Source organism: Psammomys obesus, unplaced genomic scaffold, assembly GCF_907164565.1.
Source record: "Psammomys obesus unplaced genomic scaffold, mPsaObe1.curated_primary_1811, whole genome shotgun sequence".
Classification (NCBI taxonomy): domain Eukaryota; kingdom Metazoa; phylum Chordata; class Mammalia; order Rodentia; family Muridae; genus Psammomys; species Psammomys obesus.
The window spans coordinates 55,845,125-55,867,305 of record NW_026585504.1 but is presented as its reverse complement, the minus strand read 5'-3'; the positions used below and the strand labels follow the sequence as shown (position 1 = coordinate 55,867,305).

Below are 22,181 nucleotides of genomic sequence, written 5' to 3'. Positions count from 1 at the left end.
GGCTGACTGAAAGAAGATGGATATATTGTTTATTGTGGGCCTGGAGCTGACATGACCCTTTGTTTGTATTTTTTTTTCCCAATGGCAAGAGTTTACCTGGTATGTATCTTTTGGACTTCTAATCCTTAGACCAGTGTTTTCCCTTGTCACAGTGTGTACAAAACCTGGGAAACTTTCTCTGGGCACTTGGTAGTGAAAGTGTGTGGAGCAGAGCATGGCAGCAGAGTGCCTTCCAGCCTAGTTTGTTTCCCTCTCTCATTGTGTGGGAAATTCCCTGTGTCAGACACCCAACCTGAACCCTGTTGTTCTTTACTCACTGGCTCCTTTTGCTTTCCAAACACATCAACCTCTATTTGCAGACTTCCTAGGTGAATAGGCAACAATACTTTCTAACACCGGAGAATTGAATGAACGGTCTTGAGTTTTCAGCTTTTCCCCAATCTTTCAAAACTGGAGGATTCCTCCACTACATTAAAAGTGAAGTTACCTGTTGTGCCTAAGCCACATTGGGCACCACTTGTAGGCTTAGATTTTTTACCATGCCTACTTTATTTAGGGTTCTTAAGCACCTCTACTTCACCTCCAATGGCCCACAATCATAGGTAACAGATTAGTAGGGAATAGGCCTGTAGTCCTTTGTCATCTACTTCCTGTTGATTAAGGTCGATAGGTCTTTACGGGATTACCAAATCCAGCCATCAGGATACCAGCAGTCCAGTCTGAGGGCCAATACCAAGCAGCAACAGGATTTAGAATATTGGCACAAGTCAGTGAAAGCCATAAAACTCAGTTGGACTGCCCAAGAAGTTCTCTGGAACGTCTTTTTCAGCAAAGTGAAGTGTCAAATCAAGAAGATCAAAGTAGTGATGTTGATCCAAAAAGCGATCTCTCACTGTGTGTGAGCCTCTCTGTATCTCCTTTCTCAGAATCCACCCATGGATGTTCTCAGCTGGCCAAAATCATGCCCCTCACAAGTCAGAGTTCAGAGCAAAACATCATGTGCCCTCTCACAAGCCAACCTTCAGCAAAACATCACATGACAAAACTGAGTCTTCAAAGAAACCAAAAATGTTCACTTCACAGGGCACAACAGCAGGTACATGAAGTTAGTTGTCATACTATATAAGCACTGTAGAAATAAAGTGTAGAAACTGGGAGAAAATGAAGTAGATCCAGGCTATAAATCCTCAAAGTGAGGTATTCCCTCTATCAGGACTCCATTTCTTGAAGGTTCCTGAAATTTCCTGAATAGGAGAACCACCTAGAAACGCGTTCACCTCTGAGGATGTTTGACATTCAATTCATACTTGTTTAAACATTCATCCCTGCAAGAGGTATAACCCATGATGTTTTTATATAGGAAGATCTGAGACACAGGGAGAGGGGAGCATCTTCGGTCCTCTTTCTCTTGTGGCCACAGAGTCACAGATACATGATGTTCAAAGATTCACCAGAAGACATAGCTACTATCTTGGGGAAAGAGAAATAGACTTGGAGATCGATGCATAAATGGTGGCACTGGGTCTTAGCATTTTCTGAGAAAGACTTTAGATTTCTGTGTTTCTTTTTAATTTCCAATTTTAAATTGTGAATTTTTTCGTCCTGCTCATTTTATATTTCATCGAAATTTATAACTGTGGAAAGTAACAAAAAGCCCCTCATGGGCTTGTATATATGTATGTAATCTCAGGACTGTAAAAGCAGAACTAGATGGATTCCCCAGAGCTTACTGGAAAGCCATTTCGGCTTAATAGGTGAGTTCCTGGATCAGTGACTCTATCACTAAAAATTAAAAATAAACTTGTTGAATGGCTGGTATCTCAACAGGTTTCGTAGGTAAAGGTGCTTGCTGCCAGGATTACTGACCTGCGTTTATTCCCTGAGTCCTGTATAAGTTAAGGCAAGAAACAACTTAGTGTTTTTCTACTTTCTCATGAGCTGCTTGGCAGGTATATATCTCCCCTGACACTAGCTAACTATCTGAATAATAAATAAATGTGTTAAAATAAATAAGTAAGCTAGGAGGAGAGTAAGAGAAAAACATCCAGTGTGGATCTCTGGCTGGCATATGAATGTGCTCACATATCCATGAGGACTCACATACACACAGGAATATACACATCTTAATATGTATTAAAAATAAACAAATTACATGAAATATTGACTAAAGTTTTAGTTTTGGTATTATACCCAAAACCCATCCTTCCTCCCTTTGTTGTTCTTTCATGATGGAAGAAAGCCTTGGAATCCAAGGCTTTATGCATGTTAAGTGAGTGCTCAACCACTCAGCCTCTTCGCCAAATATTTCATTTATATCTGTTAATTTCTTTTTTTATTATCTAAGGTACTCAGGCTGGCTTGATGGGCTCTCTGTGTCAAGGTTGCTGCAATTTTCCTGTTCTCCTTAAAAAGCAGCTAAACTCAAAGAACCAAGTCTCCAAGTTTGGAATCCTTATTTTTATCAGCATTTACAGAAGCTACTGATAACATATTTTCTTGTTTTATCCAAGTCTCTGTTAGAATATTGATTGCATGGCTTAATTAGCTTTCCACTTCTAGTGGAGGTGGCTAATCAGACATTTGGAGACTGACTGAATTACTCTAGTCATCAATAAAATAATAGAAAATTAGCCAGGCTCTCTCAGACCTACACAGAGCCTGGAGCAAGAATACAAATAGAGAGACACATGCTGAAATCTAAATATTTAAAGAGTTACAAATCAAGCAAAGGATTTATTCAATAAAATGTAGTCATCTGTCCTTACATGATCAAATTGCTTTCAAACTCACACTACACCATTCACAGCTCTGTCCATTCTATAAACAGCTCACTCCTATCATCAGAATAAGAGATGGGAAGAAAGAACAGTGTTGGTTTTGATAGTGGCATCACATTTTTAAGTCAAGACTTGTTAGAAAGGTCATGGCAGAAACCACTAGTGACACATTTGTGGTGTTCTATCCTGGCCTGTGAGCACTGTTCCTAACAAGCAGGATATTCCCTGAGCAGGAGGCCCTGTCCTCTCTGCATGTGGAGGACACTGAAGTAAAGTTTTTTTTTTCTTTATTAATTACACTTTACTCACTTTGTATCCCTCCCCCCACCGTGGTTCTCTCCCTCTTCCCATCCCAATTCCTCCCTTCCTCCACCCTCTGCATGCATGCCCCTCCCCAAGTCCTCTGATAAGGGAGGACTTCTTTTCCTTCCTTCTGATACTAGGTCTCATCAGGAGTGGCTGCCTTGTCTTCTTCTGTGGCCTGGTAATGCTGTTTCCCCCTCAGGGGGAGATAATTAAAGAGCAGGCCAATCAGTTCATGTCAGAGACAGTCCCTGTTCCTATCACAATGGAACCCACTTGGATACTGAACTGCCATGGGCTACATCTGTGCAGGGGTCTTAGGTTATCTCCATGCATAGTCCTTGGTTGGAATAGCAGTCTCAGGAAAGACTCCTGTGCTCAGATTTTTTGGTTCTGTTGCTCTCCTTATGGAGTTCCTGTCCTCTCCAGATCTTACTGTTTCCCACTTCTTTCCTAAAATTCCCTGCACTCTGCCCAAAGGTTGCCCATAAGTCTCAGTATCTACACTGATAGTCTGCAGGGCAGAGCTTTTCAGAGATCCTCTGTGTCAGGCTCCTGACTTGTTCCCTCTTTTCTCCTTCTTCTGATGTCCAGCCTCATCTTCAACAAATGGTGCTGGTCTAACTGGAAGTCTACATGTAGAAAAATGCAAATAGATCCATACTTACTACCCTGCACAAAACTAAAGTCCAAGTGGATCAAAGACCTCAACATAAATCTAGACACACTAAACCACTTAGAAGAAGAAGTGGGGAATACCCTTGAACTCATTGGCACAGGAGACAACTTCCTGAACAGAACACCAACAGCACAGGCTCTAAGAGCAACAATTAATAAATGGGACCTCATGAAACTGAAAACCTTCTGTAAAACAAAGGATACTGTCCTCAGAACAAAACGACAGTCTAGAGATTGGGAAAAGATCTTCACCCTACATCTGACAGAGGGCTAATATCCATCATATATAAAGAACTAAAGAAGTTAAACAGCAAAAAATAAAGTAATCTAATTAAAAAATGGGGTACAGAGCTAAACAGAGAATTCTCTGCAGAGAAATATTGAATGGCAGAGAAACACTTAAAGAAATGCTCAACCTCATTAGCCATCAGGGAAATGCAAATCAAAACAACCTTAAGATTTCACCTTACACCCATCAGAATGGCTAAGATCATAAACTCAAGAGACAACACATGCTGGAAAGGTTGTGGAGAAAGGGGAACCCTCCTCCACTGTTGGTGGGAATGTAAACTTGTACAACCACTCTGGAAAGCAATCTGGAGCTTTCTCAGACAACTAGGAATAGCGCTTACTCAAGATCCAGCTATACCACTCCTAGGCATATATCCAAAAGAGGCTCAAGTACACAATAAGGACATTTGCTCAACCATGTTTGTAGCAGCCTTATTAGTAATATCCAGAAGCTGGAAACAGCCCAGGTGCCCCTCAGTGGAGGAATGGATGCACAAATTGTGGTATATCTACACAATGGAATATTACTCAGCAATAAAAAAAAAAAAACAAGGAAATCATGAAATTTGTAGGTAAATGGTGGGATCTGGAAAAGATAATCCTGAGTGAGCTATCCCAGCAGCAGAGGGATACACACAGTATATACTCACTCATATAGACATATAATATAGGATAATCCTACTAAAATCTGTACATCTAAAGAAACTAATCAAGAGGGAGGACTCTTGCTAAAATGCTCATTTTTTTATGTAGATATTTTCTAGTGACTGATATAGAAAGGCAACACTGGTAAAATTTATGTTAGACCAATTTGACTGGTTCATCCTTTGTGGTATGTTAGTCTTTGGAAGATGCTCATATACTCATTTGCCAGGAGGAGCCACAGGCATTACTATTGCTCTGGTCTGGACCTATCCTCAAGTGGAAGATCCAGTCACACATGGAAAACAGTGCTTGTGGTAAAGCTGCCACTTGAACTCACTTGCAGCATCTGTTACTCTGTTTTGCCTTCCTTTTTTTTTTTTTTTTTTTGAAAGGGTGTAGTCAGCTTTTAAAGAGCATGGATTTGTTCATTGTCTGTGTCTAGGGCAATGTGGCGAACTACCAGGTAAGGCTGGTGGGCTGATAGCATACTTAGGCTAGGTAACTTTGAGTTTTCTTAAAACCAAGATTGATCTAAGGAGGTAGCTCAGTCAGTAAGATGCTTGTCATTCTTGTGTAAGGACTGACCAAAAGTGTTGATGCTGTGGCACGTATTTATAATCTCAGTGTTGGTGGTGGCAGCGATGGTTGGAACCCTGGGACTCACTTGTCAACCAATCTTGCTGATTTGGCATGCGCCAGGATAAAGGGGAACCCTGTCCTCGTTAGTTACTTCCTATTGACCAGGGTAACTTATTTGGGGCTCATAAATTTGAGGTTAGAGTCCATTATCACAGAGTGGAAGTTTCAGGCATTTGAATTCAAGTCAATGCTTAAAAACACAAATTTCATCAGAAAATTGAGGTTTCCGGTTTCATTTCTAATGATATCCACCATATCTGAATTCCAAATGTTTAGGTCGGGCTGTCCCTCCTGAAGTTTCAAGTGGCCCACAGGAGAAATGGCTCAGTTGGAAAAGGGTTTGCCTTTTGAAACTGAGGATCTGAGTCCCATCCTTGGAACTTTACTCCAGTTTTCATTCTATTGCTGTGATAAATTCCATGACCAAAACCTACTGAAGAGGAAAGGGTTTATTCTATCTTATTAATACTTCTAGATACGCAGTAAAGTGAGGAACATAAGCAGAGACTATAGAAGAGTACTGCTTACTGGATCCTTTCCCATGGCTTGATCAGCTTGCCTTCTTCTGTAGCCCAGGACCACTTAACCAAAGCTGGCACTGGCCACAATGGTCTTGGCCCTCTCAAACCAATTATTAATTGGTTTGGGAAAGTTTCCCCAGGGACTTCATATAAGGTACTCTGACAGAGGTATTTTCTTAATTTAGGTTTCCTTCTTCTAGGTGACTCAGTTTGCATCAAGTTTTTTGGCTCAGCTACACTTAATAGATCGTGGTCCTCAAGCTTGTCAGAAAATCTGCAGAATAGTAGATTTAAATACTTAATAAAAAGCTTGATATGACAGAGCCCTCAGCTTCGAGTGGTGACCCAAGGCTTCCAGAAAGATTTTGGGCACAAGGACGGATGACTCCCCTTGTGTACTGTGATAGTGGGGAGGACTACCCCAACTGCTCTGCTGCTCAGGCCCTGACCGAACTGGAGAGCTGACTGCCCTGTTTTGCTTAGACAAAGTAAGGTCAGTCACTCTCCCAAATTCCTCTTCCACAGGAAAGGCCTCTCAGATTTGCTGGGCCCAGCACTCGAAGACTAATGCTGCAATGCTACCCTAGGACATGTTCCCATAAGAGCCACTGGCACCATAGCAGCCTAATAGGAGAGATGTCTGTATAATGGGTAAACTTCTGTCATATTAGTTAATAAATAGGTCACTTGGATTATGCTTTCTGAGGTTATTTATCTGTCCCAATTCTCTGATGGGTTTGAAGATCAGTTGAAACTACGGCTTCACCTGCCCTCTAAAAAAATGTACAGTTTATATAAGGTCCGGGCTTCTGATAAAGTGTTTGAGGGTTTTAGAATGTGTTTTAAGGTTGATGATAAGAAAGTAATTTTAACTATATAAAAATTGTTCCTCTCACTATCCTACTGGTTTTGTGTTAAGACTGTTCATAGCTTTAACATTAATCAGGTTTTAAATTGCTCTCAAGCTGATTTGTTTCTTTTTGTAAACTTATAAAGAGTCTTGTAAGCTTCAAGAGATCCACGGGAATCCACATGTCATGCTCCTGATAGGTATTATCTATCAACAGCCTGTTTCCCAGCCTGCCTATTCCTGAGGATGGAATTCCTTCCCTGGTTTTGGGACTCCCCTCCCCTAACTACCAATACCAAGCTCCTAAAAGTTAAACTCCTAAAAATTATCTTCTGTCTCTAACATATATATGCTCTGGAATCCTGTTTCCTCAAGAGTTCCATCCAGAACTCAGCTGCTTTAGGCCTAAACCCCACAGACTGCATCAGCTGGACCTGCAGTTTCCTAGCTTCAGGTGGCCTCACATATTTTGGACAGCAAATAGAACAGCTTGTTCTTGGGATTTAGCCAACATTCCAGCTTTTTGCCTCACTCTCCCAAACCAACATCCCCAATGTCAGCCGGGAGTAGGCAGAAAAAATTCTTTGCCCATTATCTATTTATTATCAACAAAAGTCCCTACCTGCTGCAGAAAGTGGCTTCCATACAAGACCCTCTACCTAGGGGTGGGGCTTCTCTCCCAGAAGACTGCCACTGTATAATCCAGACATCTGGGTTGTGCCATCCCTTTTTGCCTTTATTGCCTTCCTGCTCCATCTCTCTCTTTTCCTCCCAGAGCATGCTGCCCTTTTTCCTCCCACTCCTTCACTGCTCCTAGTAAACCTGCATTATATAATATAGTGTTGTCTCATCATTAGCTCATTTTATTTTATTTACTCAATCAAGGAGTTCTGGCATTGTTTTTTAGTGCCAGAAACTCATTAACTTTGTCTGCCTTTCAAAGAAGGGCTGCCCCTTCTGATAGCTATGACATTTTCACGTAATTAGTGGGCTTGGTAAAGCCCAGCTTGGTTACATTTCAGAGGAGAGTGGAAAAGAAGACAATCGCTTACACCAGTTTTTGGAGACTTTCCATCACCAAATTGACTATCAGATCAAAGGCAGGAAAAAATAGTCACATATTTTGAAAAACATCAAAAGTGGCAACTTCGCAATCCACATCTAAACTGAGCTAGCAAAAAATTTAGTACATGAGAAAATTTACTAACATGAAAGTAGCATCAAAGATCAGGAAAAAGAGGGCAGAAATGAGACAAAAGAAGAGTAACATGGTCAAAGGAAATAATAGGAAGGTTTTGGAGCTTCATGCATTTAACATCAAGGAGGGCAATTCTTCCACCTGCAGCTTGTTTGTGACACCAGAGGGCTCATCAGATTGCTGGAAAAGGAAATGCAAATCAAAACCGTTCTAAGATTCCATCTTACAACCATCAGAACGGCTAAGATAAAAACTCAAGTGACAACACATGGTAGAGAGGATGTAAAGAAAGGGGAACCCTTCTCCACTGCTGTTTGAAGTGCAAACTTGTACAACCGCATTAGAAATCAAACTGGCACTTTCTCAGAACATTGGGAATAGGACTACCTCAAGACCCAGATGTACCACTACTGGGCATATATCTGAAAGATACTCAACTATTCAACAAGGTCATTTGCTCAACTATGTTCATAGCAGCTTTATTCATAATATTCAGACACGGAAACAACCTAGATGTCTCTCAACTTAAGAATAGATACAAAAATTGTGTTATATTTATACAATGAAATATTATTAAGCTATTAAAAACAAGAATACCTTGAAATTTGTAAGCAAATGGATGGAACTAGAAAAGATCATCCTGAGTGAGGTAACCCAGAACTAGAAAGTCACACATGATATGTTCTCACTTATAAATGGGTATTAACCATGCAATATAGGATAACCATACTAAAATCTACAGACCTAGAGAAGCTAAACAACAAGGGGGTCCCTGGGGAGGATGCTTAAATCTCATTCAGAAGGGCAAATAGCATAGAAACCAGAAGCAGTAGAAGAGGGGGAACAGATTGGGAGTCTACCATAGATTAACTATGAAAAGCTCCACTGAACAGTGTGTCAAAGCAGATGCAGAGACTCACAGCCAAACTTTGGGTGGAGCACTGGGCATCTTATGGAGGAAGGGGAGGGAAGACAGAAGGACCTGCATAGGACAGGATCTGCACAAGGAGACCAACAAAGCAACAGAATATGGGCCCAGGAGGCCCTCGAGAGACTGATGCACCAGCCAAGGCCCATGAATGGAGAATACCTAGACCCCCTGCTCTAATGTATGGAGCTCAGTCTCCATGTGGGTTCCCCAGCAAGGGCAGCATAAGTTCCTTTTCTGACATCAACTTGGTGTTCTGCTCTTTATTCACTTCCCTCTGGTGGTGTGGCCTTGCCAGGCCACCTAGAAAGTAGATCCAAGGAGTCCTGGTAAGACTTGATAGGGCAGTGTCAGATTGCAGGGGAGGAGGACTCTTTCTTTCAGTGGACTGGGGACTGAGACAGGAGGGAAAAAAGGATGAAGGGTGTGACTGGGAGGAGATGAGGGAAGGAGTCCGGATACAAAGTGAATAAATTGTAAAAAATAAAAATTAATTAATTAATTAAAAAATTTTAAAAATACCTTTGTTAATTATCAATATTTTACATGGGAGATTTTTAATCTTTTCCAAGATTTACAAACATGAATTCCTTATTTAATATCAGACAAATCTAGACTTTAACAAAGAAATTAAAGCTCAAGTTGATTTTCTACTTAAAAATGTATTCATCTCCATTTTTAGGCAAATAAAATACAGAGTCCTTCAATAAGTTCACAGTGAGTCTGGGAACTTAAGACTTTGTGCGACAATTCAACTTATAGTATAAACACAATGCTTTTTACATGTTATAATGTTCATTTTTGAAAAAATAGCAAAGAATAAAATTACAATTCATTCTTACTTACAATATGTCAATAATAAAGAAAGTAAATAAGCAATATACAGTATGTGTGGAAAAAATATTTTCTCAAATAAGAAGTCGGAATCACTGATTTGTGTAACTAAAAAAATAGAAAGTTACTTAATTCTACAAAGGTCTATATAATCATTGGTTCAAGTTCTTTGAAATATTTTGGCCAAGTCTTAGGAACTTTGATCAGAAAAATAAAATAAAATTGAAAAGTAAAGTGCTTTGTGCCTATCCTATGATCATATACTCCAAATGCAAAGAAATTCCCTAAAAAAGGCACACACAAATATATGTTTATAGAAAAAGAACCACTTCAAATTTAAAAATGCCTGAAAGCATTATAATTACTTTTAGAAAGTAAATCTGAAGAAAAAGTAATAAGCAGAATACAGTCCCATTATAGTAAAAATATAAAAAATTCCTTTCAAATTTATTGAAAATAGTTTAGGCTCAATTCTTCACATCTGAATAATGATGGTGTTTAAGCCTAACCTGCTTAAACTTATACCCCCTCCTTTGAGACCTATTTAGTTCTTAGCATAACTGTAGCTACTCTGTTAACATCCTCTGTTAACACCTGTTTTCATCTTTAACATAACAGCAGCCATTTTGTTTTTCAGCCTCCATTTTGAACATAAGGTGAATTAGGTTAAGTTCAGCTCCCAGGCTCTGCCTGCCATGCCTGCCATTAAAGAGAGAGGAGAGATAGAACGGCAGATGGGGAAGACATAGCGGAGACAGATGAAAAAGAAGAGAGAAAAAGGAGACAGGAGAGGGAGGAGAGAGGGGGTATACAGAGAAGAACGGGAAGAAAGAGATGCAAAGGGGAAGAAAGTCCTAGGTAATATGACGTTTCAAAGCAATGGAGAAAGCTTGGTTACTGATTAATGAGTGTGAGGCAAATGAGAAGATAGTTACTACCCCCTTGTCTTGCACAGCAAGAGAGTATTCCCAACAGAAATTTTGTTCTTTACTATATCCATCACAAATTATTGTTTTAATTTACTGAAAATATACATAGTAAACAAAACTAGCATCCTGTAATCATCCCAGACATCTGCCACTAAAATGCACTTCTGTATCTCAACTTTGTAGATGTGTGTGTGTTTCTGTGTTTCTGTGTGTCTGTGTGTCTGTGTGTGTGTTGTGTACATGCCATGTCATGCCTGCGGAGGTGAGAGGACAACTTTCACTAGTTGTTTACTTTTCACCTTGAGGCTCAGTCTCTCTTGCTTTAGCTTCTGCAGTGTGGACTCCTGATTAGCTGGTTGGTGAGTTTCTGGATGATTTTCCTGTTCTAGCCTACCAGATATTCAGAGTACTGCTTGGATCACAGATGCAGGCTAGCAGGCTACCTCAATTTGCTTGATATTTTGATGCTGTTGCTGTTTTATGTTTTTTGCTTGTTCGTTTTGTTTTGTTTCAACAATAGTTGTAGGAATCAAACTTGGGTCATTGAGCCTGCATGGCTAGTACTTTTACCCACTGACCATCTCCTGGCCATTGTGTGTACAATTTTGGCATCGCTGAATCCAAACTTCACAACCAATTATAATTCTTGTGCTTCCCAATCAAAATTCTATTTATTTCCTATTTTGCGATAAAGTGTTAATAATGGTCATGCTAATAGTTGTATGATGCTGATTCTTTTTTTTTTTTTTTTTTTTTTACCAATTGGCCAGAACCCAGACCAATGAGTTTATTCTGCAGAAGCTGGATAATATAAATCCCATCATTTTTGTATTCCAATTAAAACAGCACCCATGATCTTTTGAACAGCAAGAGACTAGGAGACAGAAATCCTAAGAAATGCTACTCCAGGGGTGAACAACTCTTCTAGTCCAGTTTCCCCTGTACTAATACTTCTGCCAAAGACACCTGAGGGCACCTAACTTCCCACAGTAAAGTGCTTCTTTAGAGAACTTTCTAGAGTAGGCTTCTTAACAAGCACTAAATTGAAAGAAATGTTTTTTTGTTGAATTAATCTGTGCTCTAAATTCATTTTTGAATAAACATTTTATCAGAAGCATTCAATCAAATATGGTAAATTAATTTCTTCCTCAGGTTCTTTGTATTGTCTAGAAAAACAGCTTGTTTCACATAAAAGTTAGAGAATTCATAGCAAAAGACAGTTGCTGAGGCTGTTGGTTAATCCATTAACCTTTTTTCTCTTCTGTTTTGAGACGAAGTCTCTCTTTGTAGTTTTGGCTGTCCTGGCACTTGCTAAGTAGATTACATTGGTTTAGAACCTAGAGGTCCCAGTGCCTTTGCCTTCCAAGAGCTAGGATTAAAGGCGTGTGCCACCATACCTGGCTTAATATTGTTTTCTATAGTGCAATACAAATATTGCACTATTATTGCACCCATATCACTTTTTTGGGTGAAACTCGGAGGGCTCAATTTAAAAAGAGCATATGTCTAAGTGGCATTGACAATTCTACTCTTACTGGAAATTCCAAGTAGAAACACAGGGAAATACTATGGTTACTTATGTCTTGATTATGACTGAAGCAGTGTAAGAAAGGGAGTGCCAACTGGTCTCTGGCTCCTAGCCTTGATAACAACAACAAAGTTCTCTATTAGTAACTGTCTTGGGGAGCCACGGTGGCGGCAGTGCACACTTTTAATCCCAAGTACTTGGGAGGCAGAGGCAGGTGGGTCTCTGAGTCTGAGGCCAGCCTGGTCTACACAGTGAGTGCCAGGACAGTCAGGGGTAAACATATAAACCTTGTCTCAGAGAGAAGGAAAAACATTTAGAGAACAGAAGTCTGTTTTTTCTATTTATGAGCCAAACTTTAATACAAGGCACAGGTTAAAATATTTTAACCTAAGCAGGAACCTTCATCTTTCAAGTGAATGAGGATTTTTCCCCCCTCTTTTTTCCTTAGAAATGACAATTTGAAACAACTTGGGGGAAGCGGAAGTAAAGAATAAGTAAAGAACTACTGACACACGCAACATATGGGTAGATCTCAGGACATTATTCGAAGACATCACTGCTTGGCCATGACCTTTGGGATTTCTAATAGTTGTAAGAGTCTTGTTTCCTGTATAGTAACAGTCAGCAGGTGACCCAGTTGTGAGATGGCTGGTTAGTGGGAAGGCTGGGTTTATTCAGCATCACTGAACCTAAAGCAGAAGCAAAACAATCCTAGGATCAGGTACTGCAGCCAATCAAGTTCATGTGTATCCCCCAAACCCAGGATGTTGCTTGTGCGAATGGGCTCTGTTACTGAGTCCAGCGTCTGAGCTGCATCCTCAACAGTAAGGTTTTGGGACAGGGTCTCAGTATGTAGCCTAGGCTGGCTTCAGACTTAGAATCCTTCTGCCTTCCGCATCTGGCTTAGGTATGCACTTTACCCAGTGTCTGCTACATAATCATAGTAAGTTTCTGAACCAAGCAATTACATTAGACACAATACTGAATAAACTGGAGAATTTTTCATTGCCTTGGTTGTTATTTGGTGAGAAGAGGCAGTGCTGGAGTTGGAACCCAGGACCACACACCTGAACTTTATACCATAGTCCATGAGGTGTTAATGTATACATTGATTTGCATTTTCGTGTATAGATGCATGAAATTATATCACATAGCTTCCACTAACCTAAGACACGTCCTCCCTCTAAACCTACCCTGATAGCCCATGGTCTTTTTACCATCACCAAAATGTTTTTATCATTTTAAAAATGTTTCACGAACAGAAATGATGCTGATTCTTAATTGCTTCTTAAATCCATAGGACACTTTGCGTTATTTCAATCTTTAATCCTTATAGATAACAGTTGGGGAACAACCTTATGCATCTAAGCTGTTTGGGTAACATGGATTTTAGAACCAGGTTTTGTTGTGAGTGAATAATAATTTGTTTTATTCCTTAGGTTTGTTTATTTTTTAAGGCTGTGTCCCCTCTACTGCTGTGCTACAGATAAAGATGGTGATTTTTTTTCTTTTATCATTTTTTTCTCTGTAAATTACTATTTTATTTAGTATTAAAAATTTTTACTAAAGAAATGAAAATGGTTTTGTGAAGTAAGTCCTTAGGAGGGAAGCAAGTACAGATAATTTTACATGGGCTAATCAGGATCTTTTAAAAGAGTAATCAAGTGGTATCTGTGCTTCCAAAAGCCGCTTGGCTCACACATATGATTAAATCTAGAGAAATGTACTTATTCTCTTACATTCCTACTTCTTTAGAGCTTGTAACTAAATGTTGATTTTTATTTCTTCCACCATAAAGCTCAGTTTTGGAGGAATTCCAGTACCAGGCAAACCTGGGACCTTTTTAAAGAAAAACTTCCACGGCTGTATTGAAAACCTTTACTACAATGGAGTGAACATAATTGACTTGGCCAAACGACGAAAGCATCAGATCTACTCTGTGGTAAGTCTGCTATCTCTGTTAGCTGGTGGTTTGTGGACTTTGGATAAGTCTTGATCTTGGTACTCTACCTCTTCACACTATGTTTATCTTATGCATTTAGGATTTTCATCAGCCAAGGCTGGGTATGTAGTTCAGTTGGAAGAGTGAATGTTTGTCATGCAAGAAAGCTTGGGTTCTATCTCACAACACAAAATAGAAGTTTTAGTTAATTTTATAACTTGCCTGACAAGAAGCAATTTAAAGTAGGAAGGATTTATTCTGGCTCATAGTGTGAGTGAATATATATCATTAAGATAGAGAAGAAATGGCCATAGATGTAGGGGGCTCACTGGTGACATCCTACTTAAGCAGCAGAGTGAACAGAACTTGTGGCCAGGTTATGAAAGCCCCAGGCCCTCTGTCAGTGACCAACCCACAGCTAAGTCTCACATCTTCAAGGTTACACCACCTTCCTAAACAGGAGTACCTCCTGGATGCTAAGCATTCAAATATGTGAGCTGATGGGAAATATTGCATACTCAAAGCTCAATTATCATGGTGCTGCATGCTTGTAATCCTAGCACATGGGAGGTGAAAGCAAACAGATCCAAATTTTAAGTCATGCTCCATTACATAGTTGCTCTGAGGCCAGCCTTTGCTACATAAGGCTCTGAAATTTCTGTCCCTGACTTTGAAGAGCAAGTGACTTGCAGATAATTCCAGGCAGAGAGAAAGGTCTTCTAGTCAGGGATATGGCATGTACAAAATCCCAATGTGAGAATAGAAGGAAGACGTTTAGGGCTAGTGAAATGGATTGCTGGGTAGAAGGACTTTCTGCAAAGGTTGACATCCTGACTTTGATTCTGGGCATCCACCCAGTGGAGTGAGAGAACTGGCCTACGTCAAACAAGGTAGGAGAAAATTAACTTTCAAACATTTTCCTTTGACTTCTATGTGTTCTGTATCACATGTGTGCCAGTGTGTACTCACATGCACACATACACATAAGGCATATACATATACAATGTATATTCATACTAATAGTGAAAGAAAGGCAGAGAGGCATGTTCTCACAATCCTGCACTAAGAAGATAATCTGATTTCTGGGGCTTGCTGGCCAGCAGTTTAGCCTAACTGGTGAAGGAACCTGTCTCACTAAACTACATAAACAACACCTGAGGAAATGTTATTATAGGTTGACTGCTGGCCTCTTCAAGAACTTGTGCACACACATGTGCCTCCACTTTCATACATGTTTACACACAGACACATGCATATATACAAACACACACATTGAGGAACAATGATGGAAGGAAGGAACTTTTCTATTCCCTCCAATGATCCCTGGAACTCAAAAGTATCAAAGTCTGATATTCAGGCAAGAGACCAAAGAAGAAAATTTAGAGTGTCAAAGGACATTGTGAGAAGTTCAGCGAAGAAGGATGACTTTGACACACTGACACTGACACACACACACACACACACACACACACAAATGTAAAACCAGAGGCCATATGTAGTCTGGGGTGGCAGGGTTGACAGCCTGAAGGAACAGGATACAGGGAGAAGACCTCTGTTCTCTTCTGTAGTTTTCCCACTGGATGTGCTCTTCCTACACTATCACAGATTATTTTCCCCTTGTGTCCCTTGACTAAACCTCTGACCAGCCTGATCTGTAAGCCCAGATACTTCTTTAGAAGGAGCAAAGCATTGGCATCCATTGTATCTTGATAGCAAGCATCCTGTTTTTGCTTTGTTTTGTTTTCTCAAACTATAGTGAGCACCTTTCTTGTCTATGTTTCAATTTTGTTTCTTCATCCAAATTCTGCTCCTACCCCAAATGAAAGAAACTCCATGAAACTCTGTTCTGTGCTGTCACAAGAAGATACATGCCACTCTTGTGGCTCTTAGACACAGTGTTGATGGCATAATCTCTCAGAGCCTCATTCTGTGGCCAGGCAGATTTCAGGTGGGCATTCTCTAAGTATGGCTTCCTCCAGACTTTGGTTCTTAGCCAGAGAAGAAAGCCTGACCTGGCACCAGCTGCTTATAGACCATCTGTTGAATAAATAAATGAATCTGTGAAGAAGCCTATTATTTCCCCAAAGATAAAAAGCAGCCTTAATTTGAACTGGTGCTCTCCCTGAACTTGTAAATCAAGAAGCACAGGGGCAGTCTCAGGATTGATAGTTTTCTGATACATCAAATTAGAAATTGTTACAGCTGTTTGGGGAAAAAAAATCAAGAGCTTGCTTTGAAATCTTTCTCCACAAATTAGACTGAATCAAGATCACTTTTTTCCTTAGCTTAACAAATGCTTAATTGGCTTTTCTTGATGTCCAGTGATTGAAGCTCGACCTTGCCAATGCTGAGTGTGTTTACTTTTTACCTAGAAACATGTTATTGTAGTTTGATGATGATTAGAAACACAACAAACACCCACAATGAACATTTTCCGTAAATAACAGTTCAGCACAGTGATAGAATTCTGCAGTTGCCCCTCTAATAGAATCTGAAATCAGTCAAAAGAAAAGAAATTTCAGTCTTGGTCTGCTACATTTTCTGTGATGTATGTCTTAAAATCAGAGTCAAGGGATGAGAGAAGGCTCATCAGTTTGGACATTTCTTGCAGAGGACCTGGATATGATTCCTAGAATCCACATCAGATGGTTCACAACAGACTATAACTCTAGCTGCAGGTGATCCAGTACCGTCTGAAGTATCCATGGGCTCCTGAATGTGTTTACACGGACAAAATATACACTCAGTTAAAAAAATCTTAACAAAATGTCAGACACACTTTATTTAACATCTCCAGTCAGAGCCAAAATGGAGGGTAGAAGAAGTCACAACATTTCACTGTAAATGGATTTGGGGAGTTCCAGAGAGAAAAGAAGCTGCAAATCATACCTCCATGATGTGTGTACCAGGCAATGAAGCTTCTATCTGAGTAACAAGTCTACTTAGACTTAACCCCAACTCATTCTGATTTTTAACTTTGGGCCCTTTTACAATAGTGACCAGATTCATTATCTGCTTTGTGTTGTTGCTAGGTGACTCAAGTCCATCCCAGGGTTTTATTGCCAAGGAAATGATCAGTGTTTGAATGATGAAATTGTGTGGACATCTCTCTCTCTCTGCCAACTGGCCTATTTTATATTCTATTTCTGATGTTTCCCTCTCCAGTCTCTACATTCTTGCCATTACGTGAAATTCCCAAGGCAGAGGCTGGTGGTGGAGTGGTACGAACAAATAGTCAAACTGAAAATGACTAGAAATAATTGATTTGCCTCTCTTTAGCTATTATTTATTGTTTATGCTCAAGATATCACTTAAAACAAAGAATATGACAGCTTTCTTACTCATTTTAAAAATTTATTTATGTATAATATACATAGAATCCGTAATTTTATATATATATATATATTATATATATATATGTGTGTGAATATATGCATATGTATGTATGCAGATGTACATACATGTGCAAAACCCAGAAAACTCATGTTGTATCTCTTTTCACTCTTCTCAGATTCCTTTGACTAAGTGTCTCTTGGAACCTGGAATTTATGCTCTCAGCTTAGCTGGGAGTCAGAGAGGCCCAACAGTACTATTTTTTCCCACCTCAGACTTCAAGCTTGTGCCCGATCCATGGCTTGTTACAAAGACGCGGGGATACAACCACCATTTTTAGTGATTGCTCAGTAAGTGCAATCTGAGATAGCTCTGCTATCTGTAGCCATCTCCCAACTCAGCATCATAGTTTTCAGGAGTCTTCCATAGGGTATTTAAATGATGTGAGTAGGTAGTAAAATCATTTTAAGTTAGTGAGATGTTCAAGAAAAATGCACTTATAATCCAAATCAGTGAGCCAAAATTTGGCTAGGAAAAAAAACAACTGCCCATACTTGGCCATTATAGAAGAGCTCTATCAGGGACGGCTCATTTCAGCCATGACTTGTAGTTCACAAAGCCAACAAAAGATTGACAAATAAGTAATACCTCAAAAGAGGGTAGATTTCTAACATAACGATGAGCCACAGACCCACACTTCTGGAGTTTCCAGCCAGCAATCTTTCACTGGTAAGTTTAAAGCAGTCCTGTAAGTCAGAAAACTCAACTAAAGTCAAACTGTCAGGAGACCCAGTAATGTCTGCTCTGTGCAGCTTCCAGGGAACAAAACTGGGGAAGAGATTGATGCAGATGATTTTTTTTCATCTTTTTTTTTAAGATTTATTTATTATTTATACAACATTCGGCCTGTACACCAGATCTTACTATAGATGGTTCTGAGCCACCTTGTGGTTGCTGGGAATTGAACTCAGGACCTTTGGAAGAGCAGCCAGAGCTCTTAACCTCTGAGCCATCTCTCCAGCCCCAGTAATCATCTTTTTTTTTATTTTATTTTTCTCATTAGTTACATTTTGTTAATTCTGTATCCCAGCTGTATCCCTCATTCCCTCCCCAGTCCCACCCTCCCTCCCTCATCTCCTCCCTGCCCCTTTCAAAGTCCACTGATAGGGGAGGACCTCTTCCCCTTTCATATGACTTCCTTTTATCAGGTATTTTCAGGACTGGCTGCAAAGTCCTCCTCTGTGGCCTAACAGTACTGCTCCACCCTTGGGAGGTGGGGAGGTCAAAGAGCCAGTCATTGAGTTCCTGTTAGAAATAGTCCTTGTTCCCCTTATTATGGGAAGCCAATTGATTACTGAGCTATCACGGGTCACATCCGAGCAGAGGATCTAGGTTTTATCCTCTCATGGTCTTTGGTTGAGTGTCCATCTCAGAAAAGACCCTGTGCCCAGATATGTTTGGTCCTTGTGGAGCTCCTATCCTTTCCACATCAAACTCCCCTTCTTTTATATGATTCCCTGCACTCTGCCGAGGGTTTGGTTATGAGTCCTAGTATCTACTTTGATACACTGCTAGGTAGAGTCTTTCAGATGCCTTCTGCAGTAGACTCCTGTCATACGTTCAATGCATATCCCATTTGTCTTTCTAAATGAGGATTGATCATCATACCCCGTGTCCGCTTTCTTGATTATCTTCTTTAGGTGTATAGATTTCATTATGTTTATCATATCTTGCTATATAAGCGAGTATATTCCATGTTTGTCTTTCTCCTTCTGGGATACTTCACTCAGAATGATCTTTTCTAGATCCCACCATTTGCCGATGCAGATGATTTTAATTCATTTCCAGTCTCTACCATTATACACATTGTGAAAGAGCAGTCTTCTCAAAAAGGATAATTATTTCAGGACTTTTGGTATAGACTAGTGGAAGGTTTCTGATCACGGACAAGGACTTTTTCTTTTGCCATAGATTCTGTGAGGGAGTCACAGATTGGAGATTTGCTCTGTATGTTTCTTTGAAATTTTTCTTTAGACCAGACCCCCTATACCCTTGCTAAAACACTATTTTAATTAGCATAAAATATTGTAAAGTTTTGTGTATAAAATATTTTATCCCTAAGACACCTATAGTTCATCTTATAAAATTAATTTTGTACTTTGAATGATTTTAAATGTACATAATGCATTCTGAGTACTCTCTTACTCACCATCCTTTTTATCTCCCCTCCTATGTCTGTCAAGCCCCATCTCTTCTCTACTTTTGTCCAGATTCATGACTTTTGTTCTGAAGCCCATTTAGTTTAGTCAGAGCTATCTCTGTAACCACTGGCTTGGATATATCCTTTAGAGCAAGGCAGAGTCTTCAGCTGTTACATAATTTGAGGCAGTGCCTTTCCCCTCCCTGAACCTACTGGTAGCATTTAGTTCTTCAGTGACAGGTAGGGTCTAGAGTCCATCCTTCATCTGTGCCTGACTGCTGATGGGCTCATTCTTGTGCAAAGTTAATGCAGGCATCTGCATGTGCTGTGAATTCATAACTGCAGCATCTGTCTTACACACACACACACACACACAGACCTTTCATGTCCTTTCTCTCTATTTTCTGGCCCTTATATTCTTTCCTGCTCACCTCTTCTGTACTACTTCCTAAGCCTTAGAGGAGACAGTATAAATGTCTTGTTCATGACTGAGGAATTGTCCTTATTCTCAGGAACTTATATAGTCATGGGTCTTTTCATTCACCATGATTCATTGTATAGAGAGGTTTCACATATTAAGGTTAAAAGTAGCATTTGTTTATGGATATAAATGCAAATACTTTAGAAGGTAGTTTGATATTATATCAATTTAGCTAAACATCAGTATTCAGTTTTCCTCTATGGCCTGTGTCCTCAATGACCATAGTTTTCTGACCAAGTTTACAGTATCAGGAATTACTTCCTTGGTGTAGAGTAGACCTCATATCTAATCAGAAAGTGGTTACTACGGTAACCACAGAGTCATTGGTGCACAGGTGGGCAATATTGCCTGGCTGATTGGGCTCTTATTTCATAGGTTTCCAAACAGCCTGTCTCACCTTCTGGGACTCTGAAAGTTAACTTGCAGGGAGGAAACTTCCAGCTCACTTCCTGCTTGATTTCTCTATACCATACAAATGAAGTGTTAATACACTAACTTTGCATGTAAAAAAAAATATGATAGGCAAAGGGAGGAGGAAATATCACTGAATATTTCTTTGTTCTTTAGCAGAGGACTGGGCAGAGCTTTGCTTGCCTGCATTCCAGAGTTCAAAAAGGTTAGTTCTTCCTAGGTCTTACTTTGCGAATTGAGTCCTATTTTTCTCTGTGTAGTTTTCAATCTGTACTGTTCCAAATAGGCACTGTTTAATTGTAAAAAAAAATATAAAACTGGTTCACAGTAATGTATTCTCTGCAAATGTCCCTCAGAATTCTCATTTCTACCAGCATCTTATCTCAGCTTAATAAGTTATGAATTTTCTGGATATGCTTCAATATGACTAAAGAGCCTGTTAACCAATCAACCTATGCTGTGTGCTGGGTTCAGAATGTTTTGGAAATGCCAGTAGCAAAGGTGAAATGCTATACCTTTATAGCATTACTATCAGAAGCACAAGTCATTTCAGAGACCTTCATTCAGAAAAATCGCTTCAATGAAAAAAGAATTTCAGGATGAACCAATGTGAGGCATTGTTGGAAACTTATTAAAACTAGAGAAAATGACATTCTGGAAATCACACTAATAATATAGGCATGGGATTATCAAAGGCAAGTCATGCTTTGGTATCCTGATATGCCCATACAAAGGGTTGCATTCATCTGAGGATATAATTTGTGTTAACATTTATAAATTAAAAAAAAAACAAAACTCGCTTTTGTAAACAAATTTATAAGATGGGTTTATACAGGACATTGTTTGATTTATTAATAAGGTAGAACTAAAAACAAGTTCCCAAAGGTTTTAAGTTATTTTAGTTGTAAGAAAGTAGTTTGTTTATTTTATTTGATATCTCCTACTGAGAGTTGTATAGGGAAACAAGTTTGTCTCAGTGGGCAATTTGGGTGTTTTCAATGGTATCAGAAGTTTCCTGACTCTGTATTCAGGAAAGACAAATCACACCTATTTTCTTAACTTGAGTAGCAAAATCGACCATGCCAATATCCACAGTGTCTCAGAACAGCAACAACTTCTGAACAGATGTTTGCATGTAAAGATCAGGACCAATGTGTTTGATTTATACTGAAGTGTTCGAATTGCAAAGACTTCAATGGTACGCAATCCTCCCTGTTCAAAGTCATTGAAAAAAAAAAAAAGGAACAAACTGCTGTAACAATATCCCACCCATCAATCATGAGAAAATCACTATAATTGTGTTATTAATACAAGATCTTTGTTTTGATGAGCCCATCTGCCATGGTTGAAACCTTTTAGTTGGATTTTCTTGCATTTCAGTCAACATTTGACATACTTCAAGTGATGGCATAATGACCTGAATATATTTGGAAGGAGAAGGCTGCTCAGAACCTGTATCCCCCCCTTGCTGGTTTCCTCTGCTTTTTATTGTGTGACCCCTCTACCAGCACCCTGCTAAGCTGCTGAATAGAATTCTCTCACTCCATCATCTCCAGTGAAGTCAGCCATACTAATTCTGTATAGAATTCAGTATTAATGAAACATTATTTTGAGAAAACACTTTAGCACGGAGAGAAAAAAGAGAAGGGATAGTTAGGTAGTTAGTTGTCACTCCCTGCTGATGGCATTTAAA

General features: G+C 39.5%; 1 protein-coding gene across 2 annotated transcripts in view; it reads left to right on the top strand.

Annotated features, from left to right (window-relative positions):
* The window catches only part of LOC129672188 (contactin-associated protein like 5-1-like), a 715,327-nt gene that overhangs the window by 393,813 nt on the left and 299,333 nt on the right, over positions 1 to 22,181 (top strand). Inside the window, exon 7 of one of the 2 annotated variants that reach the window (XM_055601503.1) lies at positions 13,920 to 14,060. In XM_055601503.1, the coding sequence (XP_055457478.1) occupies positions 13,920 to 14,060 (141 nt within the window). Of the gene's footprint in view, positions 1 to 13,919; positions 14,064 to 22,181 lie in introns of both variants that reach the window. The other variant, XM_055601502.1, reaches the window with a different exon arrangement.